We start from the raw sequence: 27440 nt of genomic DNA on the forward strand, positions 1-27440 counted from the left end.
TGGAGAATCCAGAGCTTTAGAGTAATTGCTTATTGTATAAATCATAGAGACCATTTTCCCTCTAGCTGGTGGCAAATTTGACAATAATACAAACTTGATTTTCCTTTTCCAGTATCAGCAACGTCGTCAGCAGGAGAATCTACAGCGCCAGAGCCGAGGAGAACCTCCTCTCCCTGAAGAGGACATGTCCAAACTCTTCAAACCTCTTCAGCCCCCTGCCAGGATGGAGTCTCTTCTTATTGCAGGTATTGTCTCTTTCCTGGTGTCAACCATTTTTCAGCTCTTCTCACTTGTATTGATACTAAATATAAGATAAGGAAAATGTGGACAGAAAAAACCTATCACAAATTGGTTGAGGATAAATTAAAAGTCATTAAAAGGATTTGTGGTAATGAATTATTTTTCAGTGTACCAGTGCTTTAGCAGTGGATAAAGTAGCAGTTTAATGGGTCTTTTAAAAAAAAAAAAAAAAAAAAAAGTTTATTTTTCTCTCTGGAGTCCCAGGATTCTTTTAAGGTGAAGTGGTTTTGTTTCAGCTGTATATATCAATCCTTTCAGTAATACTTTCTCAGAATACATCTAAACTTAAACATTTTAAATAAGGCATCATTGCATTTGCAGATTCTTTACAATTACGCAGTTTTATTGTGAGGCCTTTTTCAGATTTAGCAAGAAGACAATTATAATCTAATAAGGAACATGTTTATACTTTTTTCCCTTCTTTTACACATGTGGCAATAAGTACCATTCTCTCAATGTGGACCTAAATTTGGGTTGAAGAATATAGTTCTTGACTGGTTTGTCTTTGTCTCTTAACCCTTTCAACCTTTAGATGATGGGATATTATTTTGACCTATTAATATTATAAATGTAAATAAATCTCTTTTGATTTTTACTTTATTATGATGAAGTAAAAAATGTGATTAGAATGTAGTTTGAATCAGTTTATCATTTATCTTTGAAAAATTCAAAACAGTAATCTTCAAAGTTTCCATTTAGATGAGCTAGAATTATATTTTATAGTATTTAAATGATGCAAATGTCATAAAATTATCTTTTACAGAATAATTTACAAATTGAGTATGAGTCTTGTAAATTGATTACCATGTGGTTTAGATAAAAGTTGTGTTTCCATTGAATTCTAGAAATCAAAATAAACTAGAGTTAAATACTTAAGAGATATTAGAATTTTTGTTGCTTTCTCATTATATTTATGTGAAGTCTTTGTAAACCAGTATTTGGACCAAAATGGACAAGAGCCACTTCTCCATTAGACTTAGGACAATCCCAACCATATTCCTGAGTAGTCAGCAATCTGTGATCGATTAGACTGAAGTTAACTTTTAACAACTTTCTTAAGTTTTTTCCCTTTTCTTTTGTGATACTGTATCATGCAAGTGTTTTGACTAAAATTTGAATTTGTTTTTAAAAGAAGCATTGATGTCAGGAACAACAATTAAAAAGTTATAAAGTAGAATGATCTAATTTTAAAAGCATTGTGATCTTTCTTAGAGGTTTTCAAGCAGCAACTAGATCATTACTAATTGAATATATGATCTTGGGGATTCTTTTAGTGTATTAATTAAACTAACTGATTGCCAAGGTTCAACTCTCAAATTTTGTGATTGATACTTTTTTTGTACCCTGTTTTTTAAAAAATAGGATATTTTCTTATAAGCATAATTTATAAGAACTAATTGTAGATGTTATTGCCTTCACTTGATTAAAGCTCATGGCACTCTTAATTTCTCTACTTCATTTATAGGCCAAATTAACACTTACTGCCAGAACATCAAAGAGTTCACTGCACAGAACTTGGGCAAACTCTTCATGGCTCAGGCTCTCCAAGAGTACAACAACTAGAAAGAGGAAACCCACTACTTCTTTGTTTGATGAGTTATTTCCAGATAAGGTTCTGATAAGTATTCTGAGATCATCGGTTGACAGTTCTTTCAAGAAATAAGATTTTTCTTAATGAAATTGATAGTAATAATTTGATATCATTGACTTAAACTTTGGCAGTAAAATTGTTCTTAAGAAAAAATAAAATTTGTTTTTAATATTCCTACTGTTTCCTTATTTGGTTCTTAGTCTGATTTGCAACTGATTTGCTCCCTATGCTTTTACAAGCATACACAAAATACTGAATAGAATTTCCCTAGGTCCTCTGATCTTATACTCAAGAGTTCACGCTTAATCTGAAAGTGATGCATTTTAGTCACAACATTTCAACTTTGTTGTCCCCAAACCTGCCCGTGGAGCACTACCCTTAATGTTACATATGTCAATTATAATTGCTACCAGCTCACTGTTTTGGCTTTAGAGACTTAAGTGCATGGTAAGATTTCATTACTTACACTAGGACTTATTAAACTTTTTCCACTTGCAATCCCTTTTTCTCGCAAATCCGAGTTGAGGTGTTTCTGGCTGAAGAATGTGTTTAGCACCAACACTGCAGTGAAGTTGTGTGATGCAACATGGGCAAGTGATGCCAGAAACATCTCAGATACATTATGTTTGATTTTGAAATGATTTTTGGTTTTTGCATTCAGAAATTTTTAAATTTTTTGCAACCCCTACATTCAGTTACACAACAGGTTGTGACCCCCTAGTTTAAGAAGCTTTGCTGTACACTGAAATCTCAACCCTGAAAACTGACCCCATAATTCTAATTCAGTGAACCCTTAAGGTTTGCTGGTCACCAATGAAAGCTCATAGAATTACATAACACTGTGTCCTCAAACACAATGTCTTATAGGAAATTCATGAATTAACAGAAATAAGTGTTCCGTTGTAAAGGGCTGAAACTTTGAATAGGTGCAGTGGAATCAGACAATCAAGCACTTAAGGCTAATTATCTATTGGACAATATTCTTATTAGCATATGCTTGGAAAATGGCCCTTCTCACTATTCCGTGCTGACTCTTTTGGTGTATATAGATAATTGTAGGAGGGATTAGGGGGTGGAGTAAGACAAGCCAGAGTCACTTTAGAGGAGATGAGGAGGAAAAGGGAGGTTGGTGGCTCGCCTCATGGAGATTTGTCTGTCTCCTTTACTTCTCCCCCTAAAGATCAAGGACTTTGGCTGATTCTGACTCTGCCTGATCCTGAAGTCAACAGGGAGCTAACCCAGATGTCATATTCAGTATTGTATTTTTTGATGTTTTAGGGTTAATGGACTAGAAATTGTTATGTAGTACTTAGTAGACAGGTATTCTGGCATATTAACCCCAAAATGGAAATAGTAATTTTACCAAACTTCTATGTATGGCATTAAATTTAAGGTCAGATTATCACCAATTCGAAATCAACCCATGTTGATATGCTAAGAAGCACATAGTAGTAAATATGTATCATTCTAGTGAAAGGGTTTTTTTTTTTTTTTACAAGATTATAGATCCATAGGAGAAAGAGTCCTTCAAAAATATCATTTTATTGATGTGGAAATGGAGTCAGTTACACAAGTAGAATTGGCCGGTCTCTTAAGCTCCAAATCAAGTATTCTTTACATTGTACTTTATTTATAAATCTCAAAACAGTGTCTAGTGTAAATATCCTTGTGTTTAAAATTCAGGTGACTAATATTCTAAAGACAATTATGTATGCTATGTGATTTCATCTACAAATATTTTCCATTTTCTTTAGGTCAAAATCAAAATAAAAAGCTTTATAAAGCATGACAAATTATTTTACCCAAAGTTTATAAAAATGAGAGTGACAGGTAACTAATATGTTAAACCAAGAAGTATACATACAGAGTCTAAAGAAACCCCCTTGGTAGTTACTTGATACTCTTTTTTTTTTTGAGTCATGTTTTTGGTATTATATTGCAAACTTATATTGCCTAGATAAGGCCGATAAAAAAAACATGAAATGGTAAACCAGACCAGGGATTTTTCAAAACTGTTCAAAATATCTGTTACAACAAAATTGAACTAAACTAATTACTGTTCTTTTCTTTGAAACTGGCATATAATTGCCAGAGATTAGTATTGAAACTTGAAATAAACCCTGAGTTTTTACATTTGGATATGTATTTTGCTTAAAATTCTATTTTCTCTTCCCTACATCTTAAATGGGGGGGAGGGGCAGAGGAAGCAAATGCTTGAAATATACAATAATGATGAGGTCATGAGTATCACTGTAAATGTTAGCAGAGAAAGCCTAAGCATTGATAGGGTTATAATACTCCCTGGCAAGATGGGGGAAGGGCCTAGATGGGATCTTTTCAGCTTTGAATAGGATTACAGTCCTGCCCCAAGTGGATGTCTCTTGAAATCCTTTATTATATGCAATCATGATATAAAAACCCTTGAGATTTTATTTCCCCTATAAAAGATCTGCTCATACTAATTTGAGTTTTTTTCACTAACTTTCTTGAGTTTTTCCTGTGGGTCAATGGCATTCTCCTTAATACAGTTAACTTTTCTGAATTTAGCATGGTGACTTGTCAGGGGCATACTCCCAATTCGTGTCTTCCATTTCATAGGGTTTTCCTTGTTAATTGTGAGTTCCTCTAAGGAACTTACTTGTCTTTCCCCTTGTTAGTTGCTAAAATCCCTTCCTCTTGGAAGTTAGCCCCCTCTTAGTGCAATAAAATTTTTGCCCTTTGATTTGGAAGTTAATGCCTACAGATTCTTTTGGGATGACTTGTGACACCAACTTTAACCCCAGTATACTTTTGGGGTTTCACCCTGTGCCCCATAATTTGATGGCTAACCCCATCATTCTGGTGACCTGGTACAGGAAGAATCTGTACTCATTATCATTTGCCCCAAAGTTTGCATCACTTCTAATTCCCCATTTATTGTACAAGGTATCCTCTTATCATTTAAGCTCAAAATCCTGGTGTATCTTTCCTTACTCTCTCTTGCCCACCACATCCAAACTGTTGCTAAGTCCTACCAACTGTTATCTTTTCACATTGCTACTATAGATCCTCCTCTTTTCCTCTAAATGGGCAACACTATAGTGATGACTGTCATCTCCCAGGGCCCAACATCACCAATGCCTGACTTACTATAATAGCCTTTCTGCCACATTTTTCCCCATTCAATCCATCCTCCAGACTCAGCTGTCAAATGGACAGTCATAAAGTACAGATCTGTCCATGTTCTACTTACCTATTCGATAAACTCCAATGGTTTCCTATTAACCTCCAACATCACATAAAAAAACCTTTAAAATCTGGCCCCTTCCTAATTTTCCAATCATTCTTACTCTGTTCCACTTATAAATTGGTGATACTGGCCTACTTGTAGAACAGTTTATAAAATGCCAGTCCTGGAGTCAGGAACACACACTTGGATGATCTTGGCAAGTCACTTAACTCAGTTTGCCTCAGTTTTCTCATGTGTAAATGAGTTGGAGGAAAAATATGGCAAACCACTCCAATATTTTTGCCAAGAAAACCCCAAATGGGGTCACAATGACTAAGAATGGCAGAACAAAGGAGAGGGAAATACAAGATGAGAGAACATTTATTCAAGAAATTTTTTTCCTCACCTATTTAAGGCAACAAAACTAAATTTTTCCTCCTGTATTTTGAAATAGTTTTCTCTACAACTTTTGACTTCTTCCTTATGCAGACTCAAGTTAGGAGTGTGTTTGTCTCCTTAAGTAACATATAATGCCATTCACCCATCATTTTGGAACACAATTCAGCACATCTTCAAATAATCTAAGTCATTTGGGTCCAGTGGAGAAAGCCCTGCCTCAGAAGTTAAGGTTTTTGAATTGAGTCTCTTCTCTACTGGTTGCAACCTGTGTGAGCTTAGCAAACTCCCTTAATCTCTCTGAGGCTATTTGACAGAGCTGGTTAGATTAGACGACCTGAATTGCTTTCAGGATTTAGTCTTTTCATCCTTGCTGGGCAGTGAAGTTACCATCTGGTATTATCAGTTGCTCCTATATTATCACGCATGCTTCCACCGCTCTCCCATTCTATCCAGAAACACATTTTTATTCACTGTTTCCTCTTTCTTTACCCCATTAATAAAATTTCTTCAGTGGCTACGTAGACATCTCTCTTCAGGTGGCCTAGTGAATTTTAAAATATTCATGTGCAGTACAGAAAGAAGAAAGGATAAAAATTCTAGCATGTTTTTTGTTTTTTGTTTTTTGTTTTTTTTTTTTGGAAAAGGACTAGACTATTCTAATCTATTCTGCAATAGTCTATTCTAGACTATTGTACATTAAATTCAAGCTTTACCAAATCAAGTTTTTCCCCAAAAGGAATTAAGCTCCTTGGTTCAAAGTACTATTGCCAGTAGAGCTAAAAAGTCAAAATTGAAAAGGGCTTATAAAAAAGCATGTTAGCAAGCTACCTTAAGAGAAATCCAATTTATCAATAGCCATAACAATAAAAAAGTTCTAAACTACTAATAATTAAGGAAATGAAAATTAAAGCAACTCTGGGATTACTTCACAAAACCACCAGCTTGATAAAGTTGACCAAAAAATTGACAAAGATTAGAGGAGTTGTGGGAAAATAGGTATTAATGTGTACTATTGTATTGGTAAAGTTGTAGATTGGTCCAGGCATTTTGGAAAAGCAAGTTACTAGATTAAGCATATTTTCAACCCAGTTATGCCACAAGAAGATATCAAAGAGGAAAAGGAATCCATATGTACAAAAATTATAGCAGATCTTTTTGTAGTGGCAAACGACTGAAACCCAAGGCAGGCTCATCGATTAGGAAAGGTTAAAGAAATTATGGTATATGATTGCAATGGAATACTATTGTTCTTGTAAAAAAAAAATGATGTAAAGGATGATTTCAGAAAAACTGGGAAGACTTAAATGAACTGATGAACCAGGAGAATATATGACAATAATATTTTAAAGACTTTAATCAGAAGGCGGAGCCAAGGTGGTGGAGAAGGCACAAATGAGATTCTGAGCTCCTCTCATACCCTCATTACCAATTTTTAAAATTAGCCTAAAAAATAGTGCTAGACTGGTAAGGTTCACGAAGATTGGAAGTACAACAACTCACCAACCGAAGATAATCTGGAATATCACCAGAAAAGGTTTGTCCTGAGTGGCGGGAACAGCAGGGGAGGGATAGAATCAGGAGCAGGGGCAGCCTCTGCCGTTGGAAGGTTTACATAGAGCTCTCTGCCATACCCTGACTGCTTTACTTTGGTTGCAGAGTAGTGGATCAGCAGAGAAATTGGAACCTAGGGTAGAGGGTACACTGAAGGACATCATAGTCTAAGAGGAACTAGCTGTGCCCACCCAGGACCGGGAGTGACTTGGCGCAGACCATAACACAGCTCTTTAGTGGCATTCTGGACTCTTGTTTGGGGGTAGTCACATACAGCAGGGGCACATTTAAGGGAAGCCTCTCATCTGTACAATGGGGGGGTCGGCCTGGGGTAGTGGAATTTCCCCAGCTCTACTGGACAGTGCTCCCCAGGCAGAGACAGTTCCGGTGCCGTGAGGGATAGGGCGACTGCTAATACTCAAAGCATTCAAAACAGGTGTTTATGGGGGGGCAGTGATACTTTTGGTGCTTAACCTCTAGCCCCAAGGCAGTCTCTAATCCTCACAGCAGGGCTCCTCGCAGGGCACTTACACAGCCTGGCCCTTGATACCCAGGCCTAGTCACTTCTGTATGGAGCTCTTCCCAGAGCCCTCCCGTAGCTCGGCTGCTTCTTGCAGCCCATTGAGAGGACAGGTACTATCCATATACTCATCCTTGCTCTGCAGAGGAAGCTGGTAACCACCTTGCCCTGAAGGCAGACCCTAAAGGCTTTTAAAAAAATGAGTAAAAAAATGAAGAGAATGATTGAAAGCTTCTATACAGAAAGAGAGTGGGTTTCCAACCCTGAGGAGACTAATAGCAAACAGCCTCCAGACAATACCCCAAATAATGCTCTCCTAGAAAAGACTATTAAAAATCTCAAAAGAGAGAAGAAAAATGGGGAAAGGAGAGAGAAGCTATGCAAGCGAGTAACAACTTCCTGAAGTGTGAATTGGAAAAGGTAAAGAATTCACAGGAAGTGCAGGGAAACAGAATTAGGGAATTGGAAAAGGTAAAGAAATCACAGGAAAATAGGATCTGTGAATTGGAAAAAGAAAATAACTCACTAAAAAACAAATTTAGTGAAATGGAAAAAAATTCCATAGAGCAAAACAACTCATTTAAAAACTCAATTGGACATATACAAAAAGAAGTAAAAAAAGCTAATGAAGAAAATAACTCATTAAAAATCAGAAATGAACAAATAGAAATGAATGACTCATTGAGACACCAAGAATCAGTCAAGCAAAACCAAAAAAAAAAAAAAAAAAATGAAAAACTGGAGAAAAATGTCAAATATCTACTTGCCAAAATGACAAACCTGGAAAACAGATTTAGGGGAGAAAACCTGAGGATTATTGGACTTCACGAAAATTATGATGAAAAAAAGAGCCTAGATACTATTTTACAGGAAATCATCAAAGAGAACTGCCCAGAGGTAATAGAATCAGAAGGCAAAATAAGCATTGAAAGAATTCATCAAACACCTGAAAAAGACCCTAAAAAAAAAAAAAAAAAAAAAAAAAAAAAAAAAAAAAAAACTCACCATGGAATATTGTGGCCAATTTCAGAACTAGCAGACTAAGGGAAAAAAAATATTACAAGCAGTCAGGAAAAAACAATTCAAATACTGAAGTTCCACAATAAGGGTCACTGAAGATCTGGCTGCCTCTATATTAAAGGATCGAAGGGCATAGAATCTGATATTCCGGAAGGCAAAAGAACTTGGAATACAGCCAAAAATAAACTACCCAGCTAAATTTAGAATTTTTTTCCATGGAAGAAGATGAACATTTAATGAAACAGATTAATTCAATTTGTTTCTAAGGAAAAAAACCAGATCTAAACAAAAAATTTGATCTCCAACCATAGGACTCAAGAGAAGCAAAAAAAGGTAAAAGGAATTCTTTTATATGTATATATTTTTATTTTTGCCCAATTACATATCTTTTTTTTTTTTTTTTTTTTTTTTTTTTGAGGCTGGGGTTAAGTGACTTGCCCAGGCACACAGCTAGGAAGTGTTAAGTGTCTGAGACCAGATTTGAACTCTGGTCCTCCTGAATTCAAGGCTGGTGCTCTATCCACTGCGTCTAGCTGCCCTCGGTAAAAGGAATTCTTGAGAACTGTATTTCTGATGTGGATATACATTAAGACTACATATATAATTTTACTGATACAATAATAAGAAAAAAAGGAAGTAGAAATGGAAAAGGGAATAATGCCAGAAAAAGGGAAAAGGGGAGATAAAAAGAGGGAAACTATATCTCATGAAGAGGCAAAGAAAACCTATCATATCTGAGGGAAATTAGAGAGGGGGAGTGTGTGTGAATCTTACTCTCTTCAGAATTGGCTCAAAGAGAAAATAACTGACATTTATTTTACAGAGAATTCTCTCTCACCTCATTAAAAAGGGGGAGAGGAAAAGGGAAAAGGAAAAGAGTAATAAGGGAAGGGTACAAGGAAGGGAAAGGAATTTAAAGGGAGGAGAGAGGGATTCTAAAGAGATAGGGCTGTGTGATGCAGGGGGCTCATAAGTTTAATACTGGGGAAGGGGTTCAGGGAGGGCAAGGGAAAAAAAGCATAATCTAGGGAAAATATGGCAGGAAATACAGAATTAGTCATTTTAACTGTAAATGTGAATGGGATGAACTCTACCATTAAGGGAGATGAATAGTAGACTGGATCAAAAGTCAGAACCCTACAATGTATTGTTTACACATTTAAAGCAGGGAGATACATACAGAATAAAGGTAAAAGGCTGGAGCAGAATCTATTATGCTTCAAGTGAAGTAAAAAAAGCAGGGGTAGCCATCCTTATCTCAGATAATCAAAAGAGATAAGGAAGAAATTATATCTTGCTAAAGGGTAGCATAGACAATGCTATATGCATCAAGTAGTATAGCATCTAACTTCCTAAAGGAGAAGTTAAGAGAGTTGCAAGAAGAAATAGACATCAAAACTATAATAGTGGGAGATCTCAACCTTGCACTCTCAGAATTAGATAAATCAAACCACACAACAAATAAGAAAGAAATTAAAAAGGTAAATAGAATATTAGGAAAATTATGTATGATAGATTTTTGGAGAAAATGGAATGGTGACAGAAAGGAGTATACTTTCTTTTCAGCAGTTCATGGAACCTATACAAAAATTGACCATATATTAGGATATAAAGACCTCAAAATTAAATGCAGAAAGGCAGAAATAGTAAATTTTTCAAATCATGATGGAATAAAAACTACATTAAACAAGAAGTTAGGGGGAAGTAGACCAAAAAGTAATTGGAAATCAGATAATCTCATCTTTTTTTTTTTTTTTTTTGACAGTACATATGCATGGTTAATTTTTTACATTATCCCTTGCACTCCCTTCTGTGCTGAATTTTCCCCTCCTTCCCTCCACCCCCTCCCCATATGGCAGGCATTCTCATACATGTTAAATATATTATAGTATATCCTAGATACAACATATGTGTGCAGAATCAATTTTTTTGTTGTTGTTGCACAGGAAGAATTGGATTCAGAAGGTACAAAATAACCTGGGAAGAGAAACAAAAATGCAAACAGTTTACACTCATTTCTTAGTGTTCCTTCTCTGGGTATAGCTGATTCTGTCCATCACTGATCAATTGGATCTGAATTAGATCTTCTCTTTGTTGAAGATATCCACTTCCATCAGAATACATCCTCATACAGTATCATTGTTGAAGTGTATAATGATCTCCTGGTTCTGCTCATTTCACTCAGCATCAGTTCATGTAGGTCTCTCCAAACCTCTCTGTATTCATCCTGCTGGTCATTTCTTACAGAACAATAATATTCCATAACATTCATATACCATAGTTTACTCAACCATTCTCCAATTGATGGACATCCATTCATTTTCCAGTTTCTAGCCACTACAAAAAGGGCTGCCACAAACATTTTGGCACATACAGGTCCCTTTCCCTTCTTTAGTTAAATAATCTCATCTTAAAGAATGATTGGGTGAAACAGCAAATTATAGTCACAATTAATAATTAAATTATTAATTTCACTCAAGATAATGACGAGACATCATACCAAAATTTGTGGGATGCAGCTAAAGCGGTAATAAGGAGTAATTTTATATCCTTAGAAGCTTACGTGAATAAAATAAGAGAAAGAGAAGATCAATGAATTGGGTTTACAACTTAAAGCTAGAAAAAGACCAAATTATAAAAACCCCCAATCAAATACTAAACTTGAAATTCTAAAATTAAAAAGAGAAATTAACAATATGGAAAGTAAAAAAAAAACACCTTTTGAACTAATAAATAAAACTAAGAGTTGGTTTTATGAAAAAACCAATAAAATAGTAAGCCTTTGGTAAATCTGATTAGAAAAAGTAGAGAGGAGAATCAAATTGTTAGTCTTAAAAATGAAAAGGGGGAACTTTCCACCAATGAAGAGGAAATTAGAGAAATAATAGTTACTTTGCCCAACTTCATGCCAATAAATTTGATAACCTAAGTGAAATAGATGACTACCTCCAAAAATATAGGCTTCCCAGATTAATAGAGGAGGAAGTAAATTGCTTAAATAATCCCATTTCAGAAAAAGAAATAGAACAATCAACTCCCTAAGAAAAAATCTCTAGGACCAGATGGATTTACATGTGAATTCTACCAAACATTCAAAGAACAATTAGGCCCAATGCTATATAAACTATTTGAAAAAATAGGGAATGAAGGAATCCTACCAGATTCCTTTTATGACACAGACATAGTACTGATACCCAAACCAGGTAGGTTGGGAACTGAGAAAGAAAACTATAGACCAATCTCCCTAATGAATATTGATGCTAAAATCTTAAATAAGATATTAGCAAAAAGACTAAAGAAAATCATCCCCAAGATAATACATCATGATCAAGTAGGATTTATACCAGAAATGCAGGGTTGGTTCAATATTAGGAAAACTATCAGTATAATTGGCCATATTAATAACCAAATTAACAAAAACCATATGATCATCTCAATAGATGCAGAAAAAAGCATTTGATAAAATCCAACATTCATTCCTATTAAAAACACTTGAGAGTATAGGAATAAATGGACTTTTCCTTAAAATAATCAGTAGCATCTATTTAAAACCATTAGTAAGCATCATATGTGATGTGGATAAACTGCAAGCATTCCCAATAAGATCAGGAGTGAACAAGGTTACCCACTATCCTCATTACGATTCAATATTGTATTAGAAATGCTAGCTTTGGCAATAAGAGCCGAGAAAGAGATTCAAGGAATTAGAGTAGGTAATGAGGAAACCAAATTATCACTCTTTGCTGATGATATGATGGTATACTTAGAGAACCCCAAAGATTCTACTAAAAAGCTATTAGAAATAATTCACACCTTTAGCAAAGTTGCAGGGTACAAAATAAACCCACATAAATCATCAGCATTCTTATATGTCACTAACAAAATCCAACAGTTAGAGGTACAAAGAGAAATTCCATTTAAAGTAACTACTGATAGTATAAAATATTTAGGAATCTATCTGCCAAGGGAAAATCAGAAACTATATGAGTAAAACTACAAAACACTTTCCACACATATTAAATCTGATCTAACTAATTGGAAAAATATTAAATGCTCTTGGATAGGGTGAGCAAATATAATAAAGATGACAATACTACCTAAACTAATCTATTTATTTAGCACTATGCCAATCAGACTCCCAAAAAACTATTTTATTGAACTAGAAAAAAATAACAACAAAGTTCACATGGAAGAACAAAAGGTCAAGAATTTCAAGGGAATTAATGAAAAAAAAATCAAATGAAGGTGGCCTAGCTGCACCAGATCTAAAATTATATTATAAAGCAGTGGTTACCAAAACCATTTGGTATTGGCTAAGAAACAGACTAGTTGATCAGTGGAATAGGTTAGGTCCAAAAGACAAAATAATCAATAAGTTTAATAATCTAGTGTTTGACAAACCCAAGGACCCCAGCTTTTGGGATAAGAACTCAATGTTTTGCAAAAATTGGAAATTAATATGGCAGAAACTAGGCATATCCGGTTACACTTGAGCTTGAAAAAACTATCGTTTAAGTATTTATGAGAAAATTAACCACTGCAGGAACTCATGATCACTATCAATCAAGTGTACAAGGGTTTTAATTTAGACAACAATATGACAAGGAACAGGGTTGTCAAAGAAAGCATTACAGAGACAGAGTTTTAGCATATTTCCTGTGAAACTCCTGTGAACTGAGGCAGCCCTCTTTGTAGTGGTCAGAAACTGGAAACTGAGTGGATGCCCATCAATTGGAGAATGGCTGAATAAATTGTGATATATGAATATTATGGAATATTATTGTTTTGTAAGAAATGACCAGCAGGATGATTTCAGCAAGGTCTGGAGAGACTTACATGAACTGATACTAAGTGAAATGAGCAGGACCCGGAGATCGTTGTATATTTCAACAATGATCAATTCTGATGGACATGGCTGTTTTCAACAATGAGATGAACCAAATCAGTTCCAATAGAGCAATAATGAACTGAACCAGCTACACCCAGCGAAAGAACTCTGGGAGATGACTATGAGCCACTACATAGAATTCCCAATCCCTCTATTTTTGTCTACCTGCATTTTGGATTTCCTTCATATGCTAATTGTACACTATTTCAAAGTCCAATTCTTTTTGTACAACAAAATAACTGTTTGGACATATATATACATATTCTATTTAATTTATACTTTAACTTATATTTAATTTATACTTTAACATATTTAACATGTATTGGTTAACCTGCCACCTGGGGGGGGGGGGAAGAGGGGAAAAATTAGAACATATCTGGTAAATAAAAGCTATTAAAAAAAAAACAAACCTTTAATCAATGCAATGACTAATCATGAAAGGATGGTTATGGAATCTGTAAGTAGATTACCTCTTTTTAAAAAACACAGCTCCTATGGCAAATTTATTTAAGTATACATATGTTACATATTTTTGTTAACATTTTTTTAAAAAAAAGATTATTCTCTTCCTAGCTGTGCAACTTTGGACAAGTCACTTAAACCCAACTGCCTCAGCAATTCTTAGCTACCATAAAAAGAGTTGCTATAAATAATTTTGTATAAATAGATCCTTTTACCTTTTTTTTTTTTTTTTTTTTTTTTTTTTTTTGGCTCTCTTCGGAATGTAGACCTAGAAGTGATATTGCTAGATCAAAAAGTATATACAGTTTGATTGCCCTTTGGGCATAATTCCAAATTGCTCTCCAAATGATTGGATTAATCCACAGCTCCACCAATAGTGCATTAATATCCCATTTTCCCCACATCCCCTCCAACATCCAACATTTTCCTTTTTTTGTCCTATTAGCTACTCATGATAAAACAACCTCAGTTGTGTTAATATGCATTTCTCTGCTCAATGGAGCATTTATGTTGAATTTAAGATACCCTAATAGATTATAAACTCATGTGCAAAAACTATATTCCTTTTTGTATCACCTGTACAATAGGGTACTTAGCATATAAGGTGTATAATGTTTATTGAATTGAACTCTTAAAACCTGCTTTCAAGTATTAATTTGCCTTAATAAGGAGAATTAATGTCAGTTCTTGAGTTTAGGATCTTTATTCCTCAGGCTCATCATTCTGACTCCAAATTACCATTGTTAGGTCATGAAAGTCGTTGGTTTGCCTCTGTAGAGACCCCCAGGAAATGTTATTTGAAGCAACTGTTTTGAATAATTATTTTTTATGATTTTTTTTGGGGGGGGTCAGGTGCCCCCTTTTAACTTAAATACTGAAAAAAATCATTTCAGTTAACTGAGTTTTTACACTGATGGAAATTAAAAGGCATTAAAATGAGACATTGACACAGATTTCCAGATTTCCTTTACTCCATAACTGAAAAAATAAAAAGCCTACTTTTTTACTATGTTATAACATACTATGTTATATGAAAGGAAGAGATTGCCTTTTTTTTTAAAGCAATAGTTTCACAATTGCATCATATCAAAATAATTTAATCTGTACTTAAGTGATCCTATAATTCTAAGTAGGTCCATTTTTATGGTTGAATTCATCACAATAGGAAAACACTTGGGCAGCTAGGTGGCACAGTAGATAGAATCTTGGGCCTGGACCCATTTTCCTGAATTCAAATCTGATCTTAGACACTAGCTGGGTGATCTTGGGCGAATCACAAAACTCTATTTGATTCAGTTTCCTCAGCTGCAAAATGAACTGGAGAAAGAAATGACAAAGCATCTCTGCCAAGAAAATCCCAAATGAGTTTGCAAAAAGTTAGACACTACTTAAAAATTACTGAAAAAAACAAGGAAAACATTTTCATTTACCCAAAAATTTTCAATAATTAGAGGGAATAAAGTCAGGTACCATTTGAATATTAATATTTTTTTCATCAATCCCTTTCAAAGACTGTATTTTTCTAGCATTTTCCTTTCACCTACCTCTGTGGATATGACCAAAGAAGTTTTGTTTAGTTTTTAGTAGTGTTGACTTCTTTGGCCAATAAATGGTTCTTGCCATCTCTTCTGGGCCCTGTGGCCTCTAGCAGTGATCTCTGTAAGTTTGACTCAATTTATACATTTTCAGATCCCATAGGTAAATTTTCTTCTCTAGCTTTTTTTGTCACTTGCCTTTCACTTGTTTTTCTTCTAAGTAGGTCTTTGGTTTCCATATTTGCCTTTTGTCTTAAGAGGTTTTATTTTTACAAGAGAACCTTTCTAATAAATCATAATTCACAAACTAGGCAGTTATATGTCCCAGTACTATTTCATGTGTGACATCACAGTGATGAGAGGTCTATTTTTTAATTTGATTCCAACTCCTGTCGAATCTGATGAAGATTTCCATGTATGTTAAGGGAAAATTAAACTTGCACTGAAATAAGGAGAGCAAATCCAGCTAATAATTTCAACTTCAGCCTGAAATATACTGTGAACAAAAAACACTATCAATAGGTAGTGGTCCAAAGAAGGACCATATGCTTATGCCACAACAAGTAACTGATTCAAATTTAATGGATGATTATATAATGTTTTGGTTGACATGCTTTGGGTACAATTTCACCTGTCAATGGTAATAACTGTCATGGAGAGCCTGAGCAAAATGTTTAAAGAAAGGAATTGGATTGATTGATTTCTTGTCCTCCATAAAAGGACATATGCTCACACTTGAGGGTAATTAGTGATTGCAAAAGAGTAATGGTTTGGCCATTTCTAGTCATATGAAAAGGTTTTCTAAACCACCATGGATCAGAAAAATGCAAATTAAGACAACTCTGAGATACCACACCTATCAGATTGGCTAGGATAACAGGAAAAGATAATGATAAATGTTGGAGGGGATGTGGGAAAACTGGGACACTGATAAATCGCTGGTGGAGTTGTGAACTGATCCAACCATTCTGGAGAGCAAATTGGAACTATGCTCAAAAAAATTATCAAACTGTGCATACCTTTGACTCAGCAATGTTTCTACTGGGCTTAAATCCCGAAGAGATCTTAAAGGAAGGAAAGGGACCTTTCTTACAAGGATTCTTACAAGGTACTAAGTCAGTGGAATTGATAGAGACAATAAGTATCTAATTTAACCTGGTTCAATATGATTGATTTGATCCTACAAGGAGATGTTATGGGCCAGAACTTGAAATAAGGTACTAAGTGGAATTGAGGAGACAAGGTTAAATCTAATTTAGCATTGATTTAATCCTACAACCAATAATGGTTTCCTAGTGATATGATTGGTTTATATTCAGTGTGGGATATATAAGAAGGTCGTCTCAGGGCCAGGAAGGAGAAGCCCACTAGAAGCTGTCAGAGGAAGAGACAGATTCATTCCATTTTCCACCTTTGTGTTGGCTGGAGGCTGAAGTACAAACCTTTGGTTTTGGAACATTTGGAGGAAGCTAGAGGCAGAAGCTGGCAGAGGCAAAGGACTAGCAGCAGGAGTCTCAAAATCAAGGAGAGAGATAGGCCTCTAAGAAAGCCAACCGGGCTTCAGGAAGGAGACAAGACTTTGAAGGAATAATAAAGGATTTGGACTTTAATTCCTGGCTGCATTTGAGGTGATTATTAAATCTGAACTGAATTATTGAACTGAAAAGAAACCTGCTCCCAGAGAACATTACACTTTAGAGAAGAATATTACAGGGATCCACATGTGCAAAAATGTTTGTGGCAGCACTCTTTGTAGTGGCAAGAGACTAGAAATGAATGGATGCCCATCAATTAGAGAATGGCTGAATAAGTTATGGCATATGAATGTATGGAATATTATTGTTCTATAAGAAACAACCAGTAGGATATTTTCAGAAAGGCACGGAGGGACTTACATGAACTGTTGCTAAGTGAAGTGGCAAAACAAGGAGTTCATTGTACACGGCAACAAGAAGATTATACCACGATCAATTCCAATAGATGTGGCTTTTTCCAACAATGAGATGATTCAGGCCAGTTTCAATGGTCTTGTGATGGACAGGACCATCTGCACCCAGAGGAGTGCAGAAACTGAGTGTGGATCACAACATAGCATTTTTACTTTTTTTATTGTTGTTTGCTTGCATTTTATTTTCTTTCTCAATTTATTTTTCTTTTTGATCTGATTTTTCTTGTGTAGCAAGATAATTGTATAAATATGTATGCAAATATTGCATTTAACAAATATTTTTACTGTGTTTAACATATATTGGATTACTTGCCATCTAGGGGAAGGGGTGGAGAAAAGGGAGGAAATTTGGACATAAAGATTTGCAAGGGTTAATGTTGAAAAATTATACATGTATATGTTTTGAAAATAAAAAGCTTTAATTAAAAAAAAAGAGTAATGATTAGTTTAGGACTCATGCTATAGGCACATGTCTTTTTAGTGAAATACTTAGAACAATCTCTTTAGACAGGTTGCTTGGAAGAGATTTGAACCAATAGAGAAAATACAGATCCAAGGGTTAATTGGGTGGATTAAGAGGAGTAAACATTTTGCAAAAAGCTCACCAATTCATTTTAATTTAGAGCTGGGAGAGAAGTTGGAGATCATCTACTCCAACCAGATCATTTTATAGATGAGGAAATTGAGATTGAGGAGGCCAAATGACATACCCCAAGGGGCACCCAACCAATCATTAGTCTGACTAGAACTAAAAAGCCCAGGTGTTACAAACCTATCATTCTCCTCAAAATGCTTAGGGCTGCACCCAGGTCCTTTAACTGACCTACATGCAAGGGAGCCTTTGTTCTTCAGTGAAGCCCCTTAAAGTCAGTGTCTGCTTTCAGACAGACATAAGACAATTGGAATACAGAAGTGTTATGTGACTCACTCAAGATGGAACAGGAAATCAGTGGCAGATCATAGCTCCCTTGAGCCTCCCTGTAGTTTTGGCTGGCCTTGTTGGAGGGTGGATGGAAGAGGTCAGTGCATTGCCTTTGGGTGAAGAGTAGGGGTTCTGGGATTGTAGGCAGGTGGTGGTGGTAGTGGTAAGTGGTTGATGATTCTCAAGTCAGCCTGAGTCTGAAACATTTCAAGCAAACCAAATTACATTGGACTTTTCTGACAGTGAAATATTTCTTTGGAAATGCAGATGTCAGTTTTATGAAAGTGTAAACTAGCATTGGAAAGAACTTTGGAATGTTTTTTTAGAGCTACTCTTGATAGTTAAACTTTTTTTGGGGAGAGAAATATTTATATAAGCATATAAGTGTGTGTGTGTGTATGTATTTGTGTGTGTGAGTGTATGAAAATTGATTTAACTCTTCCCGTCCTGGAGTCAGTTCACTCATAGCTATGGAAATAGGAGAAACTAAAACAATTTATAAAAAAATAAAATTTTGCATTTTTTATGTTCTAATCTTTCAGTTCCAGCTTCCAAGAACTCAAAACTTAGAGAAATTTAGGACCTCTTTAGAGGGCTGGGAGGGAAGAAGGAAAGAGGTTATTTTACATTTTGATGAAGCAAGCCTTGATGTGGCAAATCATTGATGACACTGTAGATATTTATGATCAGGCCTTGCCAATGAATGAGCTGGAATTATTTGGGGGGCTCCACTTAGAAGTTATTAGAGGCTAGTGATGCAAATCATAACTGTATCCTAAACATATGCAGTATCAGCATTACTTTTCAGTTAAAGCACAAAAGATTTACCAACCCTGTGTTGGTAAATCTAGGCACTTTCTTTGCCATTTGCCTTGGTTATTGTGACTCCTCGTTGCTTTTCCTTCATTTAAAAAAAAAAATTTTTAAAGCATGTTTCTAATGCAACAGTAACAACAATATTTTTTTAAGAATGATTTTGAGTGAATAAGTTATTTTGACTTATGAATACACATAAGTCATTTATTTATCATTTACCCATACCCATTTATTTATCAATTTTTTCTCTGGATGCAGATAGGGTCTTTCTTCATATGTCCTTCCTAGTACTAGGAAGGAAGACCTAGTACTAGGAAGGACATATGAAGAAAGACCCTATCTGCATCCAGAGAAAAAATTGATAAATAAATGTATATATTACCTTCTCTCTCTCTCTCTCCCTCTCTCTCCCTTCCGCCCCTCTTAATTTGTGTCTAATCATAGCCATCTGGGGGTGGGGGGAGTGTAAGGAAGGGGAAAAAGATATTTACATAATAAACTATATTTCAAAGGGATAGCAAGCTGTGCATAGTGGATTTACAGTTTTATATACAGTAATCTTATTTATAGAAATGTATATTTTATTCCATAAATTGAATCTTAAATAATTTTAAAAAGCATGTTTATATTGTATTTTAAGGCTTGCAAAATGTTTTAATATTCTTTGTCTAACACTCACCCTGTGAGGTAAGTGTTATTTTTGTCCCACTTTTACAAATGAAGAAGCCCAAGCTCATACAGGTTAAATGATTCACCCAGGGTCACATAACTAGTGTCTGAATCAGAATTTGAACACAAGTCTTCTTGGTTTCGAAAGTACTAAAACTTAAAAAGATAAACAACTCTGAAAGAATTAAGAACTTTGATCTTGAAATGACCAAATACAATTCTAGAGGACTTGTGATAAAACGTACCACTGTCCTGACAGAGATGTGATGGCCTTGGGGTATCGATTGAGACATTTTATTTTATTTTTTGGGACATTACAAATGTGGAATTTGTTTTGCTTGACTACCCATGTTTGTTACAATAATTTTGTCCTTTTTTCTTTCTTCCTTCCACCCTTCCTTCCTCCCCCCTTCCACCCTTTCTTCCTCCCACTCTTCTACCCTTCCTTCCTCCCATCCTTTCATCCTTCCTTCCTTACTCCATCCCTCCCTCTTTCCCTCCCTCTTTCCCTCTTTCCCTCTTTCTTTCTTTCTTTCTTTCTTTCTTTCTTTCTTTCTTTCTTTCTTTCTTTCTTTCTTTCTTTCTTTCTTTCTTTCTTTCTTTCTTTCTTTCTTTCTTTCTTTCTTTCTTTCTTTCTTTCTTTCTTTCTTTCTTTCTTTCTTTCTTTCTTTCTTTCTTTCTTTCTTTCTTTCTTTCTTTCTTTCTTTCTTTCTTTCTTTCTTTCTTTCTTTCTTTCTTTCTTTCTTTCTTTCTTTCTTTCTTTCTTTCTTTCTTTCTTTCTTTCTTTCTTTCTTTCTTTTCTTTCTTTCTTTCTTCCTTCCTTCCTTCCTTCCTTCTTTTTTTCCTTTCTTTTTCTTTCTCCTTTGCTCTCTTTGTCCCTTCCTCCCCACTCCTCCCCCCCCCCCTCTCTCTCTCTCTCTCTCTGTTTTCAATTAGGGGTGGGAAGTGCAAGACAAGAATGAAAAAATTTGTTTACTGAAAAAAATAAAATAATTTTTTTTAAACACTGAAAAGGTTCCAGCTGAGCAACGAAAAAATCATTAATTTCTAATCTGTTCCTGTTAGTGGATATGAAAAGAATGAGCTATCATCAACCACTAGCCTTTGTCTTGTTCCAAATTTGTGGTTCACCAACATTTCCACCTACATTTACAGCTGTATGTCTAGGTTTATCTTAAAGCAGGGCCTTTCTTTTACTTATGTTTGTTTGACTGGACAGATTGTTGTTGACATAATTCATCATGCACTGAGCAGTGACAAATGCTCTTGTGCTGGTAAGGATGACAAGCTTGACTATGCAGAAATTTGGCACCAGGGAAGTAACTTAGCCACATTATTTCTGAATTCAGACATACATACATACATATATATCTGTGTATGTAAATACTATATGCAATACATATGAATATAGAGAAATGCACACACATATATATTCTTATATACACATACGGTTGGATTTAAGCATGTACATATCCATATATATGTACTAGACATGTGTATATATTTATGTTCCTGTTGAAATCCAGCAAGTAAAAGTCAGAGGAATGGTGAAAGTCTGCCTATTGGTCCCACCCTTAACTCTTTTTTGGTTAGGGTCAAGGAGTTGCATAAGGGAAAAAAAGGAAAATAAAAAAGATTAGAATATATACTATTTCCTCCCCAGCAAACATACAATTACAAAGTACAAAACTCACAATTCATAATATGAAAAGAATTTTGGTGCTGAAAAAAATAATCACTCTTAAAATTCTGTTTCCATCTAGATTTTCAATCTACTAATCAATCCCAATTTTATTTGGGGTGATATCCCTAAAATATGACACATTAGGTCTTTTTGACTGAATTTTTTTTTTTTTCGTATTTGAACACTGTGATATAGGGTTACACCAGAGCAAGCAATATTTTCAACATTCAATGAAGTGATTTCATCTTGAGTATCTTAATAAAACTGGCAGGGAGAATTTCATTTCAGCAAGCTGCAAAACAACACTGCCCTGAGAGGCCTATTCAGAGACAGCAGCCATGGCAGGCTCCTCTGACTGCATTAGAGGTTTGCATACCTGCATACATTATGACAATTGAACATAAGTCATTGGAAGATTTAATAAAACAGTTCATATCTCCATTGCAGCTGATATTTCTGCCCCTCCCCTCCACTTTGTTGTCAGTATTTATGAAATGTGAGTTTTAAAAAAGCATATAGAGATTTAGATTTAATTTGGTACAGCTTGCATTTAAAACTCTGGGAAAATGAGAAGTAATTGGAAGATAACAGTAGCAGCTGCCTAGCCAGTTGTTTCAAAATATGGCAATAAAATATTAAAACTCAAAACTTGCTATTTTTGTGCATGGATGTCTGTCATTGGTTATGATAGATTTCTAACCTCATATCAAATTATTTTTTATGGATTGTGGGGCAAGGGGAGGAGGATGGAAGTACCTTTATGTTAAGTTGTAGTTTTTTATTGCTTCTCCAAGGAAACTAGTAATATAGTAGGACTCTCTTGCAGTAAAACTTAATACATACACACATATACTCTTTATTTTTTTAAATTCTAAACATATTTGACATTGTCTGAATATAAATGTACTCACATGAAAAGGCAATCCCAGCTTAAGGATATAATTGTTAATAAAATATCTGTATATAAATGAAGAAGATATTTGATCTTTGGAGAGAGAAGCAATGGAATTGTTGGGAAACGTTATATTTTTTTAAAATAAGAATTGTTTTGGATTTAAACTCATTGGTTCACACTGATATATAACTTCTTACAAATAGAATTGTCCCATTTCAACTGCTCCATCTAATTTAATCAAAACCAGAGTCTTAACTAAAAATGTTGGCACCTAAGGCAGTGGCATAAAATCAACTTTGCAATTTGTGATATGAAAAAATAAAAGAAATACTAAAGTGGGAAGAGGTAATTAATTATAACAGCACCTTTTACTCTACTAAAGGAATAGTGTCAATTTTTTAACAAAGACCTAAATTTTGGCACCCTGGGGGCAAGACCCCAATTGCCTGACCTTAGTTAAAGCTTGCGGGAAATGAAACTTTATTTGCCAAAGGAGTCCTATTCCACCTTTGCAACATAAATATTTATATAGCTCCGAGCAAGTTACTTGGTCTTTCAGTGTCCTCAGCCAACTCTGGAAGAATATAAATTGTTCAACAGGTGCATTGCATATTTGCATTGATTAAGGGAGTTTTCTTACTGAGAATTCTCTATATTAATGAAGTAATGGGTCCAGTACAGTCCAGAAAAAAGAGCCTGTGACTTTGGCATAATGTTTCTTGCATTGGGAATGGCTAAGAGCGTTAGAGGAAGTTCAGAGGGGGTTCAGAGGTGTAGGCAATTGCCCTGTCTTGTCTGGGTAGAACGGATAATTGATGTACAAAGCTCCATATATCTAGAGAGTGGCAATGGCTGCACTCACAAGATGGATTGTGGGGCAAGGGGAGGAGGATGGAAGTACCTTTATGTTAAGTTGTAGTTTTTTTTGCTTTTTGGTGTTTGTTTGCAATTCTTATTAATGCAACAAATTTGTTCATTGATTATTGTTTGAATCTTAGGTACAAGACATAGTATGGAATTCATAAAAGGCATGACATGATAATAAAGTTGGTGCTATGTTGGTCTAATTGATTTATAGAGGGAGGCAGCATAGTATAATAGAAGGAACTTGAGACTGGTAATAATGTTCTAATCTAAAGAAATCTCTGTTAGGACTTCTGCTTGGTTCTTAACCTGTCAATTAACCAGTCCTCAGTCTACTCATTTTCCTTGACCTACTCCTTGACTCCACTTTAGCTAAAGACCTGGATGATTATCCTTCCCATTTTCTATAAAAGTTCCACTTCTATGTTCAAGAATTCAAAAATTAACATATTTTGTAATCTTTTATCTTATTTTATCTCTTTATGTCTTTCTATTCTTTAAAACCTTTTTTTGGGGGGGTTTGTCCTTAATATGTCCTCATATCCTCTCATCTCTCAATACTTTCTGAGGTATAACATCTGAATTGCATTCTGCTTCTTTTTGACACTTGTTATTGTTGTTCAGTCACTTCAGTTGTTTCTGACGCCATTTGGAGCTTTCTTGATGAAGATCAACTGGAGTGGTTTGCCATTTCCTTCTCCAGCTCATTTAACAGATGAGGGAAATCAAGGTAAAAAAGATTAAGTGTCTTGTCCAATGTCTGAGTCCAATTTCATCTATCTAATGTCTGAGTCCAAATTTAACTCAGGGAATTGCAGGCCTGACACCTTCTACTATGTCACCTAGCTAACCTCTCTTAAACTTGACTATTTATTAGCTATTTCAATTCTACCATCCTGTTTTTCAGTCTCTTGCTATCATACTCTCTCTTATGGCTCATTTCTTGACAAAACTAGGGTTATTTCCATTGTCTGACTCTTTTGCTCTTCCTCATGTAACTGTTGAATAGAGCTAGAGAACATCATGAAGCTAGGTCTATTATAAATTTGTGTTGTCCAATCTCAACGGTGTCTTCATTGCACCAAGATATTCTCTTGTTCTGTCCTACTTGTTTCTTCAATTTCAGGGCTCTCCTTAAGCCTCCCATAGCATACTCCCCATCCCTACCCCCTTAGCAGAAAGCCTGGCACATTTTTATTATTGTTTGGTCATAAACAACTCTTTGTGTCCCCATTAACGGGGTCTCTTAATTTTATATATGAGGCAAACTATGTTGTGACTAGCTCAGAATCCTAAAATTAGTAAGTGTCAAACTCTGAAGAGGAGTCTTCCTGACTTCTTTCCATTGTTCTATCTAGCTGTTCACCTGGTATACAGTAAACAGTTAATAAATACTTATTGATAGATTGATTTATTTTACAATCAGTTCTGCTGTAATGTTCATTTTGAAAATACAAATTTGTTTCAATGCAATTGATACATTAAGAAAAATTAGAGCATACCTTAATTTTTGGGTTTGCTATTACCTGATTTCATTCATAAGAAACAGCTACAGTGAAAAAAATTTCACTATTTCATAATAACTCTAAAACTGTAACCCTTTTGACACCTACTTCCACAGCCAAACTTCAAGTCTTTTTTTTTGAATATTTATTGTATATCTTCTGGTACAGTAGAAACTAGCTAGGGGAAGGTTGGTCTGCATCCACAAACTCACTCTTTCCCCACACCTTCACTCATGGTTGCATCCCTTCTCCCAACTTGTGCCACCTGAGACCTTCCTCCCTTTAGCTTGTGACCATGAATTTTTCCAGCTCAGACCTGGTGAGAACGGGGGAGTAGACCAGGAAGGCAACCTGTGACCATAGTGCAGTGCAGCCACTATTTGTTATAGTATTTATGTATTTCTTAAGCATATAAAATATATAAAATTGTACAAGTATTTTTTTTAGGTTCCTATCTTTTCTTTTAATGTGTCACTGATAAAGATTTTTTTTTTTAGTGTTGTGTTCCAATCTCCATTATTCCCATAAGCCCTGTGGTTTTCATTATAGGATTTTGCATAATGTGGTGATTTTTAGGAACATATATCCCATAGCAGAACTGACTGTAATTCCCCAGGCCTCAGTGTACTTATATGTCAAATGGTTTAGTATTGCTTGGGCTACTAAAACCCAGATTGTCACAAATTAAAATGAAGTGATAGATGATGAGTAATGAAAAGTAATTTCCAACATAAAATGGAATCATGCAGAAACCATTATTGGGACACAGTTATAGGCACTTCTAAATAACAAGTATTTTTTTGACTGGGTTAAAATTCAGTTTTAGGCATTTGGAATCTCTCAGCATATGGTAGTTGGTCATTCATCTACAGAAAACTTGCTAGTGAGTAGAATAGAAAGGGAGCATATAGGGAACAGGAGAGGGAGTAAGACTCAGAGCTGAAATCCCCAGGGATCACCTGCTATTAATTTCTTAATTCTTTTTGTTTTCAGAGTCCTTTCTTCAGGCTGGTAAAGCCTATGGAGCTTTTCTCAAAATGTTTTTAAATGTATCAAATAGAATAAGTAGCACAACAAGGGAAATCAATTTTACTGAAATATATCAAAATATTTTTTAAAATTACCATTCTCCAGATTAAAAAAACTTTAATCTAGAACAAATTTTTCACTTTACAAATAAGGAATCTGAAACTCAAAGGAAAAAGGACTTGTCCAGGATCACACAATAAATGATAAAACCCAGGCTTGAATCAAAGTTCTCTGATTCTAAATCCAGTACTTTCCCCACTAAGCCATGTGCTTCTTTATAAGAATCCCATGAAAGGAGAATCTGGCTAGGGTTTGGTTTAGTATTTTAGAGTTTGTTTCAATTCTTTGTCTAAGAATACCACATTATATTTATACAGCGGACATGGCTTCTATAGCAGCAGCTGTTTCCTGCACCTGGTTAATTTAGCCACAAGTGGCCAGCACTCATTAAGAATTTCTGATCTTAAAGCTGTATTTTATGGAAGGGGAAACTGAGGGACCTAGACTGGTTATGGAATTGGCTAGTTGGAGCCAGAAATCTCAGGGAGGTCTCTATCTACTGGACTGCCCCACCCTCAGGAGCCTCTGAGATTGGTGAGACCTCCAAATCCCATGTTTCAAAGCACAGGGAAGCCTCCAAGTCCTTCCTGGAAAGAAACACAGTTTTTATGAAGAGGAGACTGGAATCAAGAACTGAGGTGCTGTTTCTGAGTAAAAAAAGTTGGGGCATTAAAAAAAAAAAAGCTGGCAATCATGAGTACAGAAAAGAGGAAACAAGGAAGGTCCTCATAAATCTTATGGAAATTTAGACTCTGCTTGCTTTCTTCCACATTATGGTTAGTTTCCTATCTGATTTTGTCAGAATCACCTATATGGTTATTAAATGGATTCTGATATGTTTCACTGGACTGGAACCCATCTTTTCTCTAATTGAACAGTTGGGAAATATTTTACAGCTTTTTTGGGGGGTTGTTTTTACTAAGCCCATTCAGAATTTGACACACTTATGACTTCAGGACCAATAATGGCTTTTGATTAGGAGAAACCACTGAACAATTTTCCCTTACCTTCTCTTCAAAATTTTGTCTGACTAAAAGAGGCTATCCTCCACCAGTGGCTTAGGTTCAATAAGGAGATTCAAAATAAAGCAAAGTCAGATATTCAACCCCCCTTTTCAAGCTGTACCTTCCCCTCCTCTCCTGCAGCCCCTCTCTTCCCATCAGGTAAAAAGCCTCATTAAACAAAGGAGCTTTGCGCTAGGCACTGAAGACCAGAGTAATTAGAATTTTGCCAGAAAAAGAGAGAACGTCATATTCTAGAAAGATGACAGAATAATGGAGATGACTGTGGGTCAAATCTACAGCAACTGAAGGGGAATGCCATGATGATACCCTGTGACTTTTTAGACAATCAAAGTCATGAGACCCAGGCAGTACAAAACTGACACCTTGTTGAAAATGTTTTGGTAATGACCACTCAGATTTCTATTGCCTACTAAGATTTACAGTCAGTGGAATGGATAGCAAGTATCACTAGCCCCATTTTACAACTAAGAAAACAGAGAAATTGCTCCGCTGCCAATAAAGAACTCAAACGGGCCCTCCAACTCTAATACCAGCACTCTTTCCATTATA

At 35.3% G+C, this 27440-nt stretch overlaps 1 protein-coding gene and 1 long non-coding RNA gene across 2 annotated transcripts in view; one reads left to right on the forward strand and one right to left on the reverse strand.

Moving 5' to 3' along the window:
• The window catches only part of EIF3H (eukaryotic translation initiation factor 3 subunit H), a 109908-nt gene extending 107843 nt beyond the window's left edge, over positions 1-2065 (forward strand). Inside the window, exons 7-8 of the mRNA XM_074266565.1 lie at positions 113-245; positions 1766-2065. Of these exons, the coding sequence (XP_074122666.1) occupies positions 113-245; positions 1766-1863 (231 nt within the window). The 3' untranslated portion in view covers positions 1864-2065. The remainder of the gene's footprint in view (positions 1-112; positions 246-1765) is intronic.
• LOC141542321 (uncharacterized) lies at positions 1-27078 on the reverse strand. The gene is made up of 2 exons (XR_012482124.1): positions 26874-27078; positions 1-301 (listed from the first exon to the last, which is right to left on the reverse strand). It is a non-coding gene; the product is annotated as an uncharacterized LOC141542321 (long non-coding RNA).
• Positions 27079-27440: the final 362 nt, after the last annotated feature.

Source organism: Sminthopsis crassicaudata, chromosome 1 (genome assembly GCF_048593235.1).
Source record: "Sminthopsis crassicaudata isolate SCR6 chromosome 1, ASM4859323v1, whole genome shotgun sequence".
NCBI lineage: Eukaryota > Metazoa > Chordata > Mammalia > Dasyuromorphia > Dasyuridae > Sminthopsis > Sminthopsis crassicaudata.